Source organism: Zonotrichia leucophrys, chromosome 10 (genome assembly GCF_028769735.1).
Source record: "Zonotrichia leucophrys gambelii isolate GWCS_2022_RI chromosome 10, RI_Zleu_2.0, whole genome shotgun sequence".
Taxonomy (NCBI): Eukaryota; Metazoa; Chordata; class Aves; order Passeriformes; family Passerellidae; genus Zonotrichia; species Zonotrichia leucophrys.
The window spans coordinates 14,535,228-14,553,362 of record NC_088180.1 but is presented as its reverse complement, the minus strand read 5'-3'; the positions used below and the strand labels follow the sequence as shown (position 1 = coordinate 14,553,362).

Below are 18,135 nucleotides of genomic sequence, written 5' to 3'. Positions count from 1 at the left end.
AAATCTCAGTAACACTTTTTAATATACAAGAATCAAAAGTACAGCAGTTTTACAATGTAGGAAAATTTCATACATACTATATAAACAACATATTTACATCAGAAATCACTAGGACAGTGGCATTTCTTTCACAAATATAAATTAATATTAATTACTGTTTTTAGTCAACAGGTTTAAAAGTCCGTATTTTTACAGTAAGAGTCCTTCTCTCCCCTGAGGGGAGGCAGAGGTGGGGAGGAAACGGGTGAAAGCAGAAAAATATTTTTGTGTGGATCACAAACCATTCACACAAGGACTTCAGCACTCGGTTCTGTGTCCATTTTGGTTGGGACCACATCGCCTGTCCCCACAGCAAGTTTTGGTCTGCAGGATTTCCACCATGTGAACTTGTAACTTTACACCATCTCCAAAGCGGTCAGGCTGAAAAACTCTTTTCTTTTTTTTTTTAATTTAAATTGAACCCCAGCAAGTTACTGCTATTTTCTGCAAAGAGGTTGGAGGGAATCCCACAGGTGGTTAGGAAGGAAGAGCTGTACCAAAGCTGTCACAAACACCACAGGGAAGTTCATGGCTGTGAATGTGTCCCCTCTGATCCCACTCCTGTCCCCATGACTGTGTTTGGTTGTGGTCCCTATGCTGAGGGGACATAAAATGCATAAGTGTGTGTGTGTGTGCTCAGGGAAGACTTTCTCCCAAATCTCCTTCTCCAGCTTCACTAAAGCCAAACCCAGCAAACATTCACCCATCATGAGTGGACGTGATGTGACTCCAACATCAGGCTAAAGTGACAGTGGGGACAGCTCTCCAGTGGATATGGGTAAAGCTTTTGCTGTTGCACAAGAAGGAAATCCCAACCAACCTCAGATAAGCAGAAAACCCCCACATCTCAACACAGAAAATGCCTCTTGCTGGGATCCAAAGTTCTCCTGCACCAGCCCTCACACTGGTTGCCAGTATTGCCTTTGCTACACGAGTATGGCACAAACTTCCCACCGTGACAGCACCGTGACAAAAACAGCAATTCTCTTTGCCCCTCTGAGGCCACCTCCATTTTCACATTAAAAGCTAATACCTCTGAAAAGAAAGGACCTCTTTGTTGAATACCACAGCCTGCAATCACAGCTTAGTGGGAAACACCACGGAAAGGTGCTCTCTCCACACCTCCCACCCCTCGAGGGGGACTGTGGAAGACTTGCCTTCACCTCACCCTGCACAGGTAAACACAAGTGTAACACTATCAGGGCAGCAGATGCCCCAAGGAAACAAAACTGCCCTGAATTCGGTGGAAATCTTGCAACATAAAAACAAAAGGGGAACAAAACACTTCCTGTGTGTCCCCTTGGAGCAGCGGGATGGGGAGGAGTGATGGCAGCAGATTTCCAGGGATACACTGCATGGAGGAGTTTTAGTGTCAGTTTGCATGCACCTTCCAAGGCACTGCCTGGAGTCAGGAAGCCAGCCCTGAACACCCATCTGCCCTCAGTCTTTTGGGGAAGGGACATCACAGCTTATTAGAGTCAAATACTGGCATCTTAATAGGAGGCCCAGCTTCTGTGCCCTGCCAAACAGGAGTCTGGAACAGCCTGGTCTTTAATACTGAGCTCTGGGTGGTGGTGGTGATGGTGATGCAGCCCCCGACACCATGCTCAGGGCAGCCTTTGTGGTCTCCAGGGAACTCCAACCTGAAAAATTATCACCCAAGGTGCTTCTGGCCAGCAGGATGTGCACACCAACCCCTCACCACACCAGTGTCCAGGATGGATGCTGGTTTGCAACAAATACTGTGGTTTGAATACTTGGAGTGTTTGCCCTGAAGTTCACTGAGCTGGGCTGCACATTCCTCTTTTCCCTCTGCCACGCTGGGCTCTAAGACATTTGCTCCAAGGAATTCCTCATTCTGTCCCTGCTCACTGAGGTGCAAAGTCCTCAGGTTCATTTCCAATTTAGACAAACAAAAGGTCTATAAGTGCAGGTACTTTTAGCAATTCAGAGTCACTGCTGACTGCTGGAAGGTGACCATTCCCTGAGCAGTGATCACTCCACTGGATTCCTATTTCACTTTGCTGTACATCCCCTATCCTTCAGTCACAGTAAAGGTTTGTGATCACTGCTTTTTGAAGCACAGAGAGAAATGATTTGCCCAAAGACCAGAGGCAGGAAGATTAGGAGTTCCAGTATCCCCAGAGCCATCTTTTGATCTTGCACCTCCCAGCCAGCATCTATTAGTTCCTGGACCACCCAAGCTGCCCATGCCAGAAGAGAAGAGTTTTGTTATGAACTTCTGAGCCCTGTCCACTGGGAAATACTGTTCTCATCCCAATTTCTTTCCTGATGGTTAGAAGTGAACTAAGCCTTTTGCTGGCCTTTTTTTCCCAGCTCACACTTACCCCCAGAGTCAAGATTTGCCAGTTCCAGCCCTGGAGAAGGGAGGAAGATCCCCCCACCTCTTCTGTTGCAGGGGACACAACAGCAATCAAAGCAGAGCCAGTTTCTTGAAATGGATAAAGACATGAAAATGATAACATGGCCAGGAAAGTGATGGATTGTCACCAGCATGGCTCCAGCTCCTCTGGAATCATTCTGCAGGGACATCAAGGCCCTCTTTCAACCAAGTTTGGCTGCTGAGGGACTTTCCTGTCCCTCCTTGAACATATCTTCCCATTGCACCATGCTGGTGACACACAAATCCCAGCCCAACCAGTTCATCCCCAACCCCAAAGCAGCATCTGTCACGTAACATCAAGTCATATCAGGCACACAGCCTTCTGCACCATCCTAAGCAGCATCAATCTGCCTTCTCCTTCTGAGGAAACACTGGCTGGGGAAAAACTCCCTTGGGTCCATTGGACTGAGGAAAACAAAAACAAAACAACAAACGAGGCAGCAAGGCTGGTTCCATGACAGAACAGTTCAATGGTAAAAAAGGGGAAAGGAAATGGGAATCTAAACCAGAATCAAGAACTAGGGAAAATCTTCCTCCACCCACTCCCCCAAATTCCTCCTTGACCCAGCCAGATGATAGCAGCATGTTCAGAGTTTCTGGTTGCTGGCTTGGAGAAAGCAGCCACCGTCGCACCAGTCCCAGGATCTCGGACGTGCCCTTCGCCCTCTCCGTCGCTCTACGCTTTCCGAATGTTCCAGTTATAATCTGGATTGTTTTTCTGTTCCAATGACCTATCCAGAGGTGACCTGTGATCGAGAGGTGACTTGGAATCGTGGGGGGATTTCTGCGAGGGGGGCGAGCGAGGGTCCGACACCGGAGGGTGGGATGGAGGGAGGGGCTGTTTGTAATCGCCCAGTTTGTCTGTGTGGAAGGACCGGTAGTGGTCCGAGGGTCCTTGCCCGTGGTAGCCCATAGGTGGCCTGTGGTCAGACATCCTCCTGAAATCCTGCTGGTGGTAGTTCTGAGGCCTGAAGTCCTCGGACCGCCGGCGTTTGGAATCGTGGTGGTGCCTGTGCAGAGAGAAATGGATGGAGATCAGCTCCCCAAGCCCACTGAGGTGAGGGCAATGTCTTAGGTTGGAAATGGGTGTGTGTATTCTATTCCTATCTGTGGAGCGGTTACCTTCTTAGTTACCTTCTTACTTTTCCTTTATCTCTTCCACAACCAATCCTCCCTCTGGGAAATACTCTTCTGTTAATGGCCCAGTGAGTGTCACTGAGTGACTGATAAAATTACATCATCCCACTGGGAGAAGCTCCGCCCAGGGGGAGGAGCCAAGCAATCCTATCTGGATATAATCAGAGGTTTGGAGCACCACAGGCATCCTTTTCCACTGGATTCCCAGAAGAGCAGTGTTTTTGACGGGATTCCCAGAGGAGCAGCCTTTTTCCCATTGGATTCCCAGAGGAGCAGCCTTTTTCCCACGGGATTCCCAGAGGAGCAGACTTTTCCCACTGGATTCCCAGAGGAAGACCAGGCTTATCTACACTATCACTGGAGGTTCTACTACTTTCCTTCAGAAGAAGACTACACCCTTCTACAGGACCACTGCTCCAACAAAACCACACCTGGCACTGCAGGGGGGCTGCAGCCACCATTTAATGGGACTGCTGACATCCACAGGGTGTCAGCTCTATTCTGACTCTGTCAGTGTTATTTTGTATTACTGCACTGTTTATTTCGTTTTTTATTTTCTTCCCTAACAAAAAACTGTTATTCCTGCTCCCGTATCTTTGCCATAATTCCAAAATTACACCAATTCAGAGGGAGGGGTTTACATTTTCCATTTCAGGGGAGGCCCTGCCTTGCTCAGCAGACCCCTGTGTGTCCAGACGCAGTCAGACCGTCGCTCACCTGTCGTAGTAGTCGCGGTGGCCGCGGTGGTCGCGGTCGCTGTTGTACTGCTCGTAGGGCCGCTTGCGGGACAGGTTGTTTGGTCGGTAGTTGCCAGAGCTGCGGTGGGGGTCCCCCCGCGAGCGCCGCTCCCCGTAGTGGTGGTCCTTGTACCAGTGCTGCTCGTACTGGTGGTGCCGCTCCCCGCCCCACATCTGGTTGCTGTTGCCGCCATAGTTGAACTTTCGATCCCTCTGCCAGTCTCCTCGGTCTGCCGTGAGCAAAGAGCACCTCTGAGTCTCTGTCGTGATTTGGTTTGAGCCCATTTGCTTCCCTGAATTCTCTAAATAACAGCTATTGACACCCCTTTAACTTTCTCCTCCCTAAACAATGTGGGCCCATTTTATTATTTGAATTTCTGTCACAGACATCTTTCATGAAAAATCCTTTCCTTAGGATTTTTCCTCCTGAGAAGCTGAGAGGCCTCAGGAACAAAATGTAAACAATGATTATCTGCTGCTGTGGAATGCAACAGGTGCATCTGTGATTGGCCCATGTGGTTGTTTCTAATTAATGGCCAGTCACAGTCATCTGGCTCAGACAGAGAGCCTGAGCCACAAGCCTTTGTTATGATTCCTTCTTTTTCTATTCTTAGCTAGCCTTCTGATGAAATCTTTTCTTCTACTCTTTTAGTATAGTTTAAATATATCATAAAATAATATCAAGCCTTCTGAAACATGAAGTCAGATCCTCATCTCTTCCCTCATCCTAAGACCCCGGTGAACAAATTTCTTTATCACTATTTCTTTATCATCCTCACAAATCTTACTCATATTCTTTTCCTCACTACATCACCACGTTTTCTAGCCCAGCAGTAAGTACAGTGGCAGCATATGTTCTATCCCATCCCCTTTAAACCTGAGCAGCCACAAGTCCCAGAAGGATTTGTGTCCAGGAGTGTTAGGTCAGAAGGGAAGGTTTCTCCTGGCCTGCCAGCCTGGCTCACCTGTGTTGCTGAAATGTCTCTTGTTTGGGTGGCCGTAGTTGTCCCGGGGGTGGCCGTGCATCTGCTGCTGGGTGTGGGAAGGGGGCATGTGGATCTTCTGGGAGTGAGGATTGTGAGGCACATGGGACTGGGACATTACGGAATCGCGGCTGGAGCCTGATGGCTCTGGGCGGAACGGCTTCTTCATGCTGGACATGTCCTCCTTCTTCTTCTGCTCCTGCAAGGGGGAACAGAGGGATACAGCTCAGCTGCTCTCCCACCAGAAGAGCAGGACTGTGAGCCAGGCTTGTCTGCCAGGTTCTGGATTTTCCTGCCTCTTTGAGGTGAGCCAACTCTGTGCTCAAGAATGGCACAAACGTGGTGGAGGACAGGCAGAGTTTGGCAGCTCTGCTTCTACACCTGATCTCTACAGGGCAGCATGCCCAGGCTTTTCACTCCACAGGGAACTGAACATCACATACCACACCAAACAATGCTTTTGCTTGGTCAGGACAGCCAGGACAAAGTGACCAGAAATACCACATAGAAAAGAAGGCAAATGCAATCAGACTGTTTAGACGTTGAGAAAATCACAGTGACAACAACAAAGAACACCCACGGTAAGAGGCAGAAAGAATTGGCACTTCCAGTGCAACAACTTTTAAGGACAGAAATTAAAGGGAAAGCACTTCATGTCTCACCTCCTCTTCCTGTGATCTTTTCTTATGAGCCATCTTATAGAGTTTGTGTAGTTTTCTGGCATCAAATTCTGTGAATTTTGACACAAATATCCATAGGTTCCTAGAAGGACACAAACATTTTCTGTTAAGTGCTACAGCAGCAGTTTAACTGCCAATGACTTCCAAACCAACATCAAATTCCTTCTACCCTTTCGGGAAAACAGTCTCAGCTCGGGACAGGATGATCAGGAGGGCTGGAAACATATTCTTCAAAGTAAAATAAAGAGGTTTGGAGTGGTTTGTATGATTTAGCTTTGAAATCAGTTTTAATGAAACTAGGACAACTGGAAGACAAAACATTTGTCCGGGACTGGTGATGGAAGACCATCCCTGGAGGTGTTCAAGGTTCAGGCTGAATGGAGCAATCTGGTCTAGTGAACTGTGTCCCTGCCCATGGCAGGGGGTTGGAACTGGGTGTTTTTAACCCAAACCATTCCATAATTCTGTGAATTTGTAGGCTGAGTGGAGCAGAAATCACAAGATTTCATGGGTTAAATAAGAGGCAAATGGCACATCCATCCACAAAATATCCAGCATCCTCTGACTACCATTTCAAAATACCTAGACCAGCTAAGGAAAACAAAATGATCCCTCACCTTCTCCACAGCTTGATGTGATCCTGGTCAGTGTAGGCTTTAAGGCACTCAGAGATGCGATCACCGATTTTCAGGAGGCAGTTTCGTGTGTGCTCCAGCTGTTCTTGGACTGTCAGTCCCTTATCAGGCTTATCAAGTTGCTTCAGTGCTTTTTTGACTGGTCTCATCCTTTCCTTGCACTTGAAAGAACAACAGAGAGGAGAAAGTGATTAATTTGGCAGAGGGCTCTACATCATTGCCCTGTTAATTGAAAAGAAGCTTGTTTAGCTTTATCTGGCCATTAGGCAAGGAGAAATCAGCTATAAAATAGCAAATTGTTAGACAAGCTGCAGACAATCATCAATAAAAGACAAGATTTTCCCCACCTCCACTGCCCCTGCCTTTTAGGAGGGAACAATTTGCTTTGCAAGCAGTAATCACACATAGTCTGTCCCTGCATGGATCCCATGGCAGGCAGGGAAGTACATCCAAGCCTCCACACACTGAACCAGCCATTTCAGCTGAAAAACTGCTCAATTCAATCCTGTCCAATCCCATCTTTGGTCACTTTAATGCTTGCTTTTACCAAAACTAGCAGATATGAGATGAAAGCACCCTGGTTTTCGGCCTGGGCACATCAACACCATGCACAGATAAGGATTCAGACAGGTTTTTTGACTGCCTGCCTGGATCTTTTGTACATCACAGAAGGAAAGTTAAAGAAAAAGACAAAAAACCCCACAGGACCTTCAACAATACAGAGATTTGCACTGAGAGAACTGCTTTTAAGAAGTGGTATTTCAGCCAAGGAGAATCTGCCATGACAATTTTACTAAAAGGCAATTTTTACAATGAGCCTTCTGGGCATGTTTGCTGTGAGAGCATTTACACAGCTCTGCACCTCCAACAAGGTCACCCTCAAAACTCCCCTGCTTTTCCTGGCCTGAAAGAACTTCAGTGGCTCCTTGGCTTCTACAAGAGAGGGAATGTAAGGCTGCAGGGTGCTCTGTAACTTCGCTGGGCTCTCAGCACTGCCCTCCCATTTCCCAAGGAAAATACAAAATACTCACTATGCTGAATGTTTCTTGGTCCAGATCATCATCCTCATCTTCTCCAATGGGGATTGGCTCGCTCCCTGCAGTGATGTGGACAGGACCCTGTGATCTCTTCCCTTTACTTCCAGATTTGGCCTCTGCACCTTTAGGCTTTACAGGGACAAATTACACACATCACACAATGAGCCAGGATGGAGGATCCCCAGTGACCCAGCTAACAACCTCCACACTATTGTTACTGGCAGCTGCTAAACCTGGGCACTGTTCCTACAACTTTCCTCCCAAAATCTCCAACTGTTGAGCTGCAATGGCTCTGTTTAACTTTATGTCATCCATGAGGGAGAAGTCAGAGCCAACAGTTTGGACATGAACACAATATTCACACTCATGGGGAGAAACCAATGTTGAAGACTTGGAAGAGAGGTTAAAATAAAGAGTATCTCTCCCTTGCAAAGGACAGAGCTCAGGGTAGTCTCATGTCTACAAACATCTGCAACTTTATGTGATATCACTAGCTCTCAAATCATGGCCTGTTCATGTACATTTTTACCTATATGACTTACTTGCAGTCAAAGCCACACCAAAAATCTCTGGAAAGCAAACTTTCCCCTACATAGGCAACAAAACTTAGTTTGCACTTATGACCTCAGTGTCAAAACACACTGGGCATGTAGTACATACCTGTTCCTTGGACAGGTACTTCAGGTCATTATTATGGAAGCTTTTACCCCCCTTCCAATTTGCACCCAGCCTCAGGGCAGTTGTACCCAAAATTCAAGAGACATTTGAGTCTCCAGCATACCAGTGATGTTGAAATACTCATTCTGTTGAGTCCTGAACAGTGACAATGACAACTTACAGTCTTGATGGTGTGGACACTTGGGTCATTGGGTGAGTTTAAATTAAAGGGGAATACAGACAAGGACCTGCCAATCCTGTGATAAATCACAGCTGGACAGAACTTTGATCTGAGTGCTCCAGGCTCTTTCCTTAGCATCAGCTCTGTGGCCATATCCATGTCACAGGGACAGCTGTACTTTAAAGGCAGCCTGACAAAATCTCTTCCGTTCTGGTCACATTCCATGAAGCTTTAGGACATATTACATTTTCTACTTTTTATGGCAATTCAGAAGGGCTGAAAAAGGGATACCCCCTCATCCCACAGGGCCTTTAATGAATCCTAAGTCCCACAGTTTGTCCTGCTCAGGGTCTTCCCTATCATGCTGCTCCTGAAAGTATCCCATACCTTCTCTTTCTTGTCTTTTGTCTTCTTTTTCTCCTTATCGCTCTCCTTTTCTTTCTTAGAGGATGTCTGTTTTTCCTTGTTCTCTTTGTTCTCTTTCTTCTTCTGTTTCTTTTTCACTGGGCTCTTGTCCAAGCCATCCTCCTAGAATATCAGTCACAGCACAAAGCTGGAGTCCCTCACCTCATGTACATTTTCTTCCATAAAACATCCTTAAAACACAGGCAACTTTTGAGGTCCATCCAGATTTACCCTCACACCTCTTTAGGCAGACATCGAGCCCTGCTCAAGCAGCTGCCATCCCCCCAGAGGTGACAAAAGGGTATGAAAAGCAGAGCAGCCCCACTCTGTGACAAGCTGGCAAGCTGCAGAGCAGCCCTGCTCTCCTGTGCCAGCTGCACTCCAGAACGATCAGCCCCTGAGGTAGATACTGATCAGCACACGAACAAAAAGCCTCAGACTGCAAGCCAAACCACTCAAAGTCTGAACATTTTCTAAGCAACAGCATGACCTTGGTAAACTCCAGCCTCACCACGGGCTGACGTGCCCAAAAGGAGAGGGAAACAATTCTTCTTTCTCTCCTTTATAAGGGCAACAGGCTTTGTCCTGAGACAACCTTTCCCCCGAGTCAATGTGTGGATGTTTGTGGCCATTCTGGGATGCCCCAAATCCCTTAAAGCACTGAGCTGAAAGAATAGGTGGGAAAGGTCCTTCTTTCACACCAATAGCTGTATGGGTGGTTTTGTGAGTTTGCCAATCCTGTGGGAATTCACTCTTAGTGTCTCTGATTCCTGGGGGCTTTGCTGGGAATGCTTCCCAAGGTGAGGTTGGGCAGCAACAGCAGAGCCCAAGGAAACCTGGAAAAGCCACCAAGGCTGACTCACCTTGACTTCACCCTCTTCTGACTGGTTGTCTGAGTGCCGAGGAGAGGAGAGCTCATTCCCATGCTCATCTTTGACTTTGGGAGCCTTGTTCTCCTTCTTCACTCGGGGTTTCCTCTTCTTTAGCTTGCCCTGGTAAAAACACAGAACAAGTCAGGGAAAGCAAATAGCTACAGCTGCTTCCTGGGGACATTTCCCATCTCCTGAACATTGTGCAAACAGCTGCAGGTCCTGCAGGCTGGCAGGAAACCTGATGAGCCCAAATCCTTCAGTAAGAGCAGTAATAACCTGCCTCTTATTAATTATCATTTAAATGAGAATTATCACAATGTAATCAGACAATAGGTCCATATTCCTTCATAGAAATGATGTCTGGTGATCTGAGAGAACACAGGGTGTCTCCTGCCATCAGCCAACCACTCCCCCTGAAAGCCCCAGAATCAAGAGGCCACATCTCACCTCTTCCCCGTCTTTCATGTTTTCTTTCTTGTCCAGATCTTTTTTCAGCAGTTTCAGTAGATAATCAACTCGGGTCTGGAGCTGTTTTCCCTGAGGTTTCTTATCTGTCTCAACTGGTAGGATCTTTAATAAAGCAGAAAAAAAATAATATATATACACCTATAGGCACAAAACTTGACAAAAGATTTACACATTAGCAGCAGCCCTTCCAGGCCCAGCAAAGGGCAGAAGATGCTGCACCTTCTGGGGGAACAAGAAGGCTCAAGCCTTCCTTCCCCCTGTCCCTGTCTGGCCAAAGGCAAAGCTCCTACCCAGCAAGCATCCCTGCCCTTGGAATCCTATACAATTTAAAAGATCCCAAAGCTTGCTAAGCCTTGCAAGCTTGCTAAGGTCTCTTGAAGGAAAAACAAATCCTTCACAAGCTATATTTGGGACTTTGAGTTGCCAAACTGAGTCCACTGGCCTTGACACCTCGGATTTGTTTGTGGCAGCTTGGTCACAGCAGCCCAGTCACTCTGGTAACCTGAGACATTGCTACAGCAGGGGCACAGATGCACAATTTTTAGTGGAAAACAAGGCTGAAAGGTGACACTTTGTGGAGGAAATAGCTCAGCTTGCCAGCTAGGTTTGCTACACACTTCACTGGAAAATGGGTGGCGTGTTTCAGGCAGCTGTTTCCATTGCAAAATGCCTTTCTGAGCTCCACACATGGAGGGCTCTCGGGCAGAGCCTGATCTCTGCTAAAAGCACCAGCAGGGGTGTCAGGGGAATGCTGCAGGCTGGCAGCAAAGCTGGTGTGCAGACTCCCAGTGCTCCTCAGCCCTGTGCTGCAGTTTCCACACTCTTTCCACCACACTGACACAACGGATGGCGGATTATTTTTAACCCAGATCATTTCAACATGGTGCCTGTAAACTGTTCTTGTGGGGATGACTGAGGAACAGAGGAACTAGATGGAGGCTTTCCAGCTGGCTGTGCTGCCATTCCCAGTCCCAGTCGTGTAACCATACCCTCAAAGCTAACACGGACCAGCCTTGACATAAGCACTGTCAAATCTGTGAGAAATTATTTCCACTCAGAAATTCCCACTCAGCTTCTTGTGAGATGCTCAAGGAAACATCAAGCCACAGCCTCTTCCATCCTGTGCATGGAACCACACATGTCAGCACTGTATCAATTGAGTGTGGTTCACCTGGTACTGCCCACCAAACAACACAACTCTGCCTTCCATCCAGCACGCAACATTCCATGAAGGCCACTCTTTTCCTCATTATCACTGATCATAGTTTTTGGAGTAGTTACAACCATAAACATCTGTTTCTGGAGTACATGAGGTGTGTTTGCTATGAGCAATGGGCCCAGTGGAAGCAGCAAGCAAAGCCACCTACCTTATCAGACAGCTTCAGCTCCGGGTCTGTTTTAATCAGCTCCCAGTTTCCATAGCCATGCTCGTAAATTCCCACCAACAAGCGAGAATCCTCCTCCACTCCCCAGTCTACATCAAAATGAGCAGCTTTGACACGGCACGTCAGGCGGTACCTAAAGGCATTGCAAACACTGCTTTTAATGCTGTGGAGGATAAAGGAAATCCACACATCCAAGCTATTCTCTTCCCACTACAAAATCCAAACTCCCTGAGCCTCTTACTGTGTTGCCTACTTAGCCAAACTCACTTCTTCCTTTCCTCTGGGTCCGAGGGAATGGATTTGTGCAGCATTTCAAACTCCTCCTCGTGCTGGATGATGGATTTCACATTGACTTGGACACCAGAAATCTTGATGGTAGGACCTCGTCTCTTTCCAGGTCCTTTCCCTGCTCAGCAATAAAACACAGCATTAATTAAAGGAACTCTTACAGAAGGAAGTGTCTCTGTAAAATGGCTCCACAGACAGTGATCAAGACCTTGCCTGCAACCTCTTATTTAAACATAAGGCCCAAAATATAAGTTTTCTTCCACTAACTCACTTAGATCTGCAATTTAAACACCTCCCAGTACCATTTTCTTAAAAATACTTCTAAGTACACTGGAGCTGTTGATTCTGCAGTCTTGGTCAGCTGCAACAGGCAGAGACCCAGCAGGAAATCCATCCCTGACTCTGTATGTCCAAACAAACAGCAAAGAGCAGGCAGACAGAGAGTGGGTGGTGATTCCAGCTCTGGGAATTGCTGTGGGCCCAGCTTTACTGTGGAGTACACAGCACCAGTTTGATTTCCAGTTAAAATAAGATCTGCTTTGCTTTGTAGCCCAGCATTCCATGAGTTGGTCACTTCAGCCTCTCCCCACAAAAACTCATGTCCAGCAGAAGCCAACAGACCCAAGAGGCACTGTCCAGTCGTTACAATGTCACCTCCCTGTCCAACACTGGAATGGTTTCCTCACAAGCTCCATGGAACACTCCCAAAACCACCCTAACAACCCCCTGGCCTACCTTCTGCTGGATTTTCCTTCAGCTGCTCCTCATATTCCTGCATTGCTGACACACAGCTGTTGTGGATGAGCTCCCCCAAACGCTTCAGGTCAGCCACAGACTTGTCCACCAGCTCAGCATCCCGGGCAATGCACTCCAGCCTGGGGAACAGGGACAGCTTTGTGTGAGGTACAGCAGCTCCTCTCTCAATCATTTCCTATTCCATTGTTTCACAGCTCAGTGCTGTACACATGTGAATGTATAAAACATGCACGAGGAAACAACCCAGGTTTGTCTTTATTTTGGGTCTAACAGCTGCAGTGCAGATGTAGAAAAACTGATCCAATCATGTGGATTTTTTAGTACCAAAGCAAAGGTGAGAACTGTCTGTCTTGGGGACAACAGGGACCCTCTGTGACTGTCCAGTATTCCCTCAGGCTTTTTCAGTTCCACATTAACTCCATTTGATGGTCCAAAGCTGCCATCTGCTGTCCCTTTTGCCTGCCTGAAGTTAGTAACATCAACACTCACATGCAAGCCTTGTGTTTCATACCAGGAGAGCTGAACCAGCTGAAAAATCACTGAATTTCTCCTATAATACATTCAGAGAACTCTGCCTCAGCCCTGAGACCTTTCTAAAGCCAGATCCATGTTTAAGGATGGTGCCTCTCTTTGTTTCCCTTCAGGAGGGACAGAGCATGGAAAGACACTCCCAATCCAGTCCTGAGGCTAACGTGCACAGAGGAGCTTGGCAAGTGTTTTGGGCAGCATTTGTTGTTCTGACAGCTGCTCCCTCTCCTCTCTGGGCAGAGTGGGAATGCCCCAAGGGCAGGACTGTGCCAGCAGGACCCTGCTGTGTCACAGCCTGGCACCACCACTGCTCCAGCTGGTTTTCAGCCAGCATTCATCAGTGCCCATCAAGAGAGGCACCAGGGAGTGCCCAGCAGTGCCTGGGGTCTGTGGCAGGGCAGCAAGGCTTGTGCTGTCTGTGTCAAACACCCAGAGCAATGAGTGCTGCAGTGCTCAGGAGCACAATGTGCCTCCATGGTCACCCCTGGAGGAGAGCCAGGTTGGGACTCACCTTTCAAGAGGCAATCCAAACTTCTTGTAAGCCTTGATAAACCTAAGGAGAAAAAGAAATTAAAAAACTAAAATAGCTGCCATAAAAAGTAGGTCCTATATCACAAATGTGCTTGAATATATTAATTACAGCCTGTCACATTATCACCCTTGCATTCCCCACTGAGCAGCTCAGCATCCCTCAGCACTGGGAAGCCTCATCCATTAGCCCCCACAAAGAGTTTTGTGACCTTGGCTGAAGAAGAACACAACATTGTTATGAATGTTGAGTGTTTGACAGATGAGGGGTAAAAAAGAAAAGGAGAGTGGTTACTGTAGGGCAAAGAAAAAAAAAAATAGAAGAAAGCATTGGCTCACACCATGTTGGTAATTATTAACTTCATTTTTCCAGGAAGAAAAGAGGCATTAAATCAATGTCATTAGTAATTTTAAAGCTTGGGCTGTAAATGTAGCAACCCATCACAGAAGAGCCAAATGTGGCTCGATCCATCACAGAGGTTTGCAGATGAGGTTTGCTATTTATTTTCATGTCTTATTTTTATTGTGAAAATCCCTGCTGTGGCTAACACATCTTTAGAGCAAGAGTTGCTGCAATCAAACATTGCCTTGAGCTGGAATAGACACAATGGCTACAACTACAGGTTATTTTTTAAATGAATTAATTTTCTGCCTTCTTATTTTCATTTTGTATACTTTCAGCCCCTTTCTGCTACATCACAATAACCTAAATGGTTGTTATATTGCATATTATAACATGTCCTCCTGCTCCATGGTTTCAAGATGGTTATGAGGCAGCTGTCACAGCCCAAAAATTCTGTTATCTCCTGCTTAAAAATACATCAGCTCAGAGATAGAGATTTAAGGAAAACTCATAACTCCCTCACTTCCATCTTTGGCTGAACATCTGGGTAGAGCTGTTAAGACAAAGATCTCTGGGAAAGACTCAAGAATTAGAAGATAAAATATTCTGAAATTCAGTCTCTGGCTGACATCAGACACTGACACATTCAGATCAACAGGACCAGTGCTTCTCATGAGGTCATTTTGTCAGAGCCTGCCTTTCACTGAGAGCTTAAATCAGCAGCATGACTGCCAGAAAAGTGTCAGGAAGGCCAGAGCCCTTGGCTTCTCCAGCTCATGGCACCTAAGACCTCACATGTTATACAGCATGAGCTCCATCCACTTGGCCCACAAAGGGCACTTACAGCATGGATTAATTTTAGGAAGGCACCAGCTTCACTGTAGCCTGGCTAAAGACAATCCAGTCCATTCGGCACTGACCTGAATGCACAGGTCGTCAGCTGGGATCAAACTGAGCTATATAAAGGTGCAGAAGCTGTGCCAGTGAACCAGCTCTGCCCAACCACTGACGTGCTTACAGGTGAACACATCCTGGATTGATCTGGGATTTTCCCCACCTGCATGGGGTTTCTATATTTGTTTTCTTGTGCCCAGCACTGACCTCCTGATTTCAGCATCAGTAAATCCTTCCACGGTGTCTTTCCTGACACTCCGAGGGCGTCCCCGGCGCTTGGGTCTCTTCTCGTCGTCGGTGTCGTCGGTCTCGCTTTCTGACCCAGATGATCTCTGAAGCCTCCTCTTGGTCTCTGCATCAGATTCACTGTCATTTGTCTGAGCCTGCAGGTACCAGAGAAACAGCAGGACAGTTATCAACTGCCCATCTAATCAGCTAGCAACCTTTTCTGTCCCTCCGTGCACTGGCACAATTTAATGGACTGTAAACCACCTGAGCATCTGTTCCTGAAGATGCAGGAGCCCCTGTGGCCAGCCCAGAGAGGCTGCACAATGGTGGTCATCCTCCTTTTACAGCCACCAGTTTCACAATTGCATTTTGATCTACTAAAAGATGTTAAAATATTGATTTCCATAAATAAATAAACCATTCCATAAACCGTAGTTTATGCCACGGTCCCTTAGACTATTTTGAAAGCCAGGACACCTCAGAAATTAATCTGCATTCATCCAACATGAATTATCCTTCTCTGTGTTTTTCACATCAATGTTTTTCTCCAGCTCACCCCACAGAACAGTTCTAACCCCTTTAAAGTCCCACATCCCAGCAGAGCATCCTTGCACAGTCAGCTTTCTTTTGGATTGGGGTAGATCCCATTACATAAAGAAGAACTTGGGAAGACACCATCTCTTTTGCTCCTCAGGATCCAGATTTAGGCAATAGCCACACAGGGAGCTAGAGAGCCCAAGGAAAAGAGACAGCCAAAAAATGGCAAATCTGCAGCAAAATCCAATACAATTGGGTGCTTTGCCTTGTGGTCACTGCAAATTCTTTTGGTTTTGCCTGCTAAGGTGAGATGAGTCACACCAAGTCCAGTCTGGGCCCTCAGGCTGCATCCCAAACCATTGGTGCAATGCACAGCGCCAACAAGAGGTCACTGTGCTACCTCTGTGCTTTATCCCAACCAGCTTTGGAGTGGGAAAGATGCTCAGATGGCAGGGAGGCCTCCCCTGAGCATTCCCTTTGTCAGTTCTCTCCTCCAGCCTCTCATCCCCTCATGATGGGTTGTACCTTCTTCGTTGAGCTCCGGATTCGAGGCAGCATGTAGATTTCCTCCAATTCTTTCTGCCTTTCTTCCTCCTCCACCTTTTTCCTCTGCTCTTCTGGAATGATATCATCCCAGTCCTTCTGGGACCGCTCATCCAGCTCTGTCTCTTCCTCCTCCATGGTTGCAAAGTTGGCAACCTTTTACAAGCAAAGGAGAAGTTTTAGCAATTCCCTCCCCTGGCAGGAACACCCCAGAGCTGTCTGCTAAGCCTCAACTCCTTCTCCACAGGAATTCTGCCAACACTTCCATAACTACTCCATAATTGATCCCTATGCCACTACATTCCTGGCTCCTTGCCCTTCTTTGGACTAACAGCTTTTGAGGAAGTACGTGCAGTTTAAGGAGTACTGCTGAGTATTTGTAAATTATTGGGTTTGTTTCCAAATTTGGTAAATTCTGCATTTTATTCACAGCCTTCAAAACCACGTTCCTGAAGTTAAATTAATACCTACCTCAGGGGGGGTTTGGAACTGGGTGATCTCTAAGTTTCCTTCCAACCCAAACCATTCTGTGATTCTGAGATCTGTGCGAGGTATTCCTACCTGTTACTGACCTCAGGGTGTGGGGAGCCACATTCCCAAACCCAGCACAGAGCCTGGGGGTGTCCATACCTTGAACTGTGAGAGCAGCTCGTCGGTGGCACTGGTGGACACCTCATTCTCCCGGGTTTCAGCCAGACGCAGAATCTCGTCGATGTCCATCTCCTGCCAGTCAGGGAGAAGGAGGGATAAAGCAGAGGGTGCCAGGCACAGCAGGATGTAAGAGGCTTTGAGAACAGGCTGGTGTGCTGATATGAGCTAAATAAAGTGCAAATGTCTGCAGGGTGTCATCCCAGAGGGCAGGGATGAACTGTCTCAAGTGGGACAGCAAAGTACAAATAAGGTGACAACAAAAGGAAAGGACCATCAGGGCTGAACAATGGGGAAAATTTCTAGGCAGTGAGATGTATGAACTGTAGACTGTTTCCCTGAGGAGAACTCTGCTGTTCGGGCCATTAAGAGAATTGGTCAAAACACTCAATGCTAAACTGTCAAGCAATGTTGTACTGAGGCAGGAGAGAGCAACCTGTTCACTGCACTGTGCTGACCCTGCCTCGCTCAGAACCACCAAAAAAGGTGCTGAGCAAGTGAGAGGAGCCTTCAGCAGGCTGTGCTGTCACTAGCTAATAATCCTCAGAAGAGAAGGGACTCCCTGGGTGACCATTACCTTTTAATCCCCAACAACAAGGCTCTCCTCAAACCCTGATCCCACAATCCCAGACTCTGCTTCCAGCTTCTCCAGACTCCCACATGTGCTATTCACCAATTACTCTAATGCACAGGGCAAGAACAAAGCAGCAGCAACCACACACAGTCCTTATTGCAGACCTGGAGAGCACTATAAACTGCTATGTGATTTCAATTTCAAACTACCTGAGGCTCTGACTCTTCCCCTTCCAGCTCCTTGAAAAGATCTTCAGCTCCAAACTTCAAAATAGCTGTCAGCTCCTCTTTGTTGAAGGGATTTGAGCTGCAAGAAGAAAAGAAGGAAAAGGTGTTTTCAGCTGCTCAGTCAGAACTGCTACAGCACAAAACCATACCAAAATTTTTCCCAATTGAAGCAAGGAGTAAGTTTTCTACCCAGGACTATATAAAGCTTTGTTATTATTCTCTTTCCTGCTCCAGCACAGACAAAGACTGCAATGGGAACCACCTCCATCTACTGGGGGAAATGAAGAGAATCTGAGGTCACTGCCAAAATGCAGCTGTTCCACAGCCAGGTTCCCTCAGACCAGGATGATCTCTGGGTGAGAGACAGAAGCAAAAGCAAGTGGTGCCCTAAAACTAATTTTAAATGTCTGTTCATCTTTAT

The 18,135-nt window shown here is 47.0% G+C and overlaps 1 protein-coding gene across 1 annotated transcript in view; it reads right to left on the bottom strand.

Moving 5' to 3' along the window:
* CHD2 (chromodomain helicase DNA binding protein 2) overlaps window positions 1-18,135 on the bottom strand; it is a 70,802-nt gene continuing 52,667 nt past the window's right edge. The window contains exons 27-43 of the mRNA XM_064721862.1: window positions 17,697-17,793; window positions 16,896-16,988; window positions 16,248-16,421; window positions 15,165-15,340; window positions 13,704-13,745; window positions 12,644-12,783; window positions 11,888-12,026; window positions 11,603-11,753; window positions 10,215-10,337; window positions 9,759-9,887; window positions 8,878-9,018; window positions 7,647-7,781; window positions 6,598-6,776; window positions 5,963-6,062; window positions 5,283-5,499; window positions 4,298-4,547; window positions 1-3,453 (exon numbers count right to left, since the gene is read on the bottom strand). Of these exons, the coding sequence (XP_064577932.1) occupies window positions 3,120-3,453; window positions 4,298-4,547; window positions 5,283-5,499; window positions 5,963-6,062; window positions 6,598-6,776; window positions 7,647-7,781; window positions 8,878-9,018; window positions 9,759-9,887; window positions 10,215-10,337; window positions 11,603-11,753; window positions 11,888-12,026; window positions 12,644-12,783; window positions 13,704-13,745; window positions 15,165-15,340; window positions 16,248-16,421; window positions 16,896-16,988; window positions 17,697-17,793 (2,620 nt within the window). The 3' untranslated portion in view covers window positions 1-3,119. The remainder of the gene's footprint in view (window positions 3,454-4,297; window positions 4,548-5,282; window positions 5,500-5,962; window positions 6,063-6,597; window positions 6,777-7,646; window positions 7,782-8,877; window positions 9,019-9,758; window positions 9,888-10,214; window positions 10,338-11,602; window positions 11,754-11,887; window positions 12,027-12,643; window positions 12,784-13,703; window positions 13,746-15,164; window positions 15,341-16,247; window positions 16,422-16,895; window positions 16,989-17,696; window positions 17,794-18,135) is intronic.